Raw genomic sequence first — 2680 nt, 5'->3', positions numbered from 1 at the left:
TCCTTGCTTTTATCTGTTTTTTGTCATATCTATTATCGTAAGTTATTATTTATTTTTTATCTCACATTTGACGCAGAAATATTTTAATCTTAATATTATTTTAAAAGAATCATTTTAAATATATTGTGCTTCCGCGCAACATTTTTTTTGACATAATCTATTTTGCGATATAGACGTTTTTCGCGAAAATTAAAAATTTTTTTGTGGATTTGATCCATATTTGAAAAATATTACTTTCAAAGTGAGAAAATTTAAATTTTCAATATTATGAGGAAATTTCAACATTATTTTTCCCTTTTATTATATTAAAATTAACTAATTTTTGATTAACGATGTACCGTAACAAAAATTTATTTACGAAATGAGAATTACTTTGACAACGCCTTTGTGGATTGACAATGTGATCTTTGTTATTATGATCTACATTACAAGTTCAATCTTACTTTTCTTTGCGTCATTTTTGAAGTGAGTTATTTAAATTTTAATTTAACTTAGTCATTTTCGAAAAAATTTTTTTGGGAATATATATTTTTTTTTCTCTCTCGCTCATAGACTTAAAGATATTTGACAAGTCTAATTATTTTGATGTAAGCGATTCTACAAAGATATTGTAAACAATATTATTTTCTGCGTTTCAATTTTTGAATAATTCAATTGACATGGAAATTTGCATTATTTTTTTTTATGGTTTTGTTTAGCGATATTAGCAACGATATTCTCGCTTTAAATTTTTTTTTGTTTTTACTACGTTTCGTTCTGTGCGTCACACGATTTTATAAATGTACAATTTGAGTAACATTTTGATTGCTGGTTTCGGGTTCGAGATTTACCTTTGATGAGAATTTATTTTTGTTATGTTCGATTTGGTTCAGTGAGGTTCCGAATACTTTTATAAGAGTATTTTTACATTTTTTTATATAATTTTATATAACTATCGAGCATTTTGAGTTTTATTTATAAATAAAACCTTTATTTTTTTTATTTCGCAATGGCTTCTCAGGAAGATTTGGATCAGTTGAAGGTCGAACTGGATGATGCGGTCGCGCGTATTGCGGAATTGCAGATCCATGATGAGGTTGATGCCACTCGTTTAGGCAAGATTCCAAAATTTTATGTGGAGGATCCGAGCTTATGGTTTATTCAAGTCGAAGCTGTTTTTGCGAACGGGAGAATCACGAGTGATAAAACTAAATCTAATCACGTTATTGAACAGTTGGATGCGGATGTTATAATATGCATTCGCGATTTAATCATCATAAACCCTCGTCCTGAGAATCTTTATGATCGGATTAAGGCGCGAATAATTGGTCATTTTTCTGTTTCTTCTGAAGCACGTTTGCGGCAGTTACTTAAGGATGATGTTTCTTCTGCAGGGAAACCATCACAAATCCTTAGCAGGTTAAATAATTTGAATGATAATCGGTGCGGTACCGATATCATTCGTTCTATTTTTCTGGATCAATTGCCAGTTCAACATCGTGCTATATCAGTTGCGTCTCAAATCGAGGATCTTTCTAATCTCGCCGTTATGGCTGATAAGATCTTCGAAACTGTCGAGCTGACAACCGTAAATGTTGCTTCAACTATGGTTGAAGATGCGCATACTTCAGACCTTATGAAAAGAATTGACTCGTTGACCGCGCAAGTAGCTTCTTTAAAACGTGAATCTCGTTCTCGCGACAATTATTCTAATAACAGATCTCGATCTAAATCAAAGGGAAGAGCTCGTTCTAAATCTTCGAATCCGAATGAAAGATGTTTTTATCATAAAAAGTTTGGAAAGAAGACGAGAGATTGTAGAAAGCCTTGCTCTTGGGTTGATTATTCCAAGGAGAACGGTAATGATAATAAAAAGGAGGTTAAGGAAAACTAATAGCCCCCCTCCGTACGGAGACAGTCGGAGTGGGTGCTTCTTCTAAACGTCTCCATGTTATCGATCGGGAAACCCGAATGAAGTTTCTTATCGATACCGGTTCCGATGTTTCCCTTATTCCTGTTAATAAAAAATCTAAATCTAGACAAACCGAGCTTTTCCTATATGCTGCTAACGATACTCGAATCCCGACTTTCGGTGAACGCAATTTGACATTAAATATTGGTTTGAGACGCGCAATTTCGTGGAATTTTTGTGTAGCTGCGCTTCCTTATCCCATAATTGGAGCGGACCTGTTGTCTCATTATGGCTTAGTTGTTGATCTGCGTCGATGCAGATTAGTTGATCCTCTCACTCAAATTGAGGCCGTTGGTTTCTTGCATGAAGCATCTGTTTGTGATGTGGCAACCACGGATCGTAAGTCAACTTATGCAAAAAATTTGTCGTCTTATCCCGAAATTACTAGTTTGATACAACCTGAGCGTCCTCCAACACGTGCTGTTCATCATCATATTATCACTGAAGGTTATCCGGTTTTTTCTCGTGCTCGTCGACTTCCTCTAAAAAACAAAAGTATGCTGAGAAGACTTTTCGGGAATGGGAGAAGGCTGGTAAGGTTCGTCGTTCTTCTGGCGAATGGGCTTCTCCAATTCATTTGGCTCCTAAGGGAAACGATGAATGGAGGGTCTGCGGTGATTACCGTGGTTTAAATGCTGTGACAGTTCCTGACAGATACCCTGTTCCTCATATCCACGAATTTTCGTCCAGGCTCCAGGGGAAGAAGAGGTTTTCGAAGATTGATCTTGA

General features: G+C 35.3%; 1 protein-coding gene across 1 annotated transcript; it reads left to right on the top strand.

Moving 5' to 3' along the window:
* The first annotated feature begins 988 nt into the window (after positions 1-988).
* LOC127280402 (uncharacterized) lies at positions 989-1873 on the top strand. Its single transcript, XM_051303361.1, has one exon. It carries the CDS (start codon positions 989-991, stop codon positions 1871-1873), a length of 885 nt encoding a protein of 294 aa, XP_051159318.1.
* The last annotated feature ends 807 nt before the right edge of the window (positions 1874-2680 follow it).

This window comes from Leptopilina boulardi, unplaced genomic scaffold (assembly GCF_019393585.1).
Source record: "Leptopilina boulardi isolate dan_hultmark-lab unplaced genomic scaffold, ZJU_Lbou_2.1 LbouV2_244, whole genome shotgun sequence".
In the NCBI taxonomy this organism is placed as follows: Eukaryota; Metazoa; Arthropoda; class Insecta; order Hymenoptera; family Figitidae; genus Leptopilina; species Leptopilina boulardi.
Note: the sequence above shows the minus strand (reverse complement) of the source record. Positions and strands in the feature narration are given on the sequence as shown.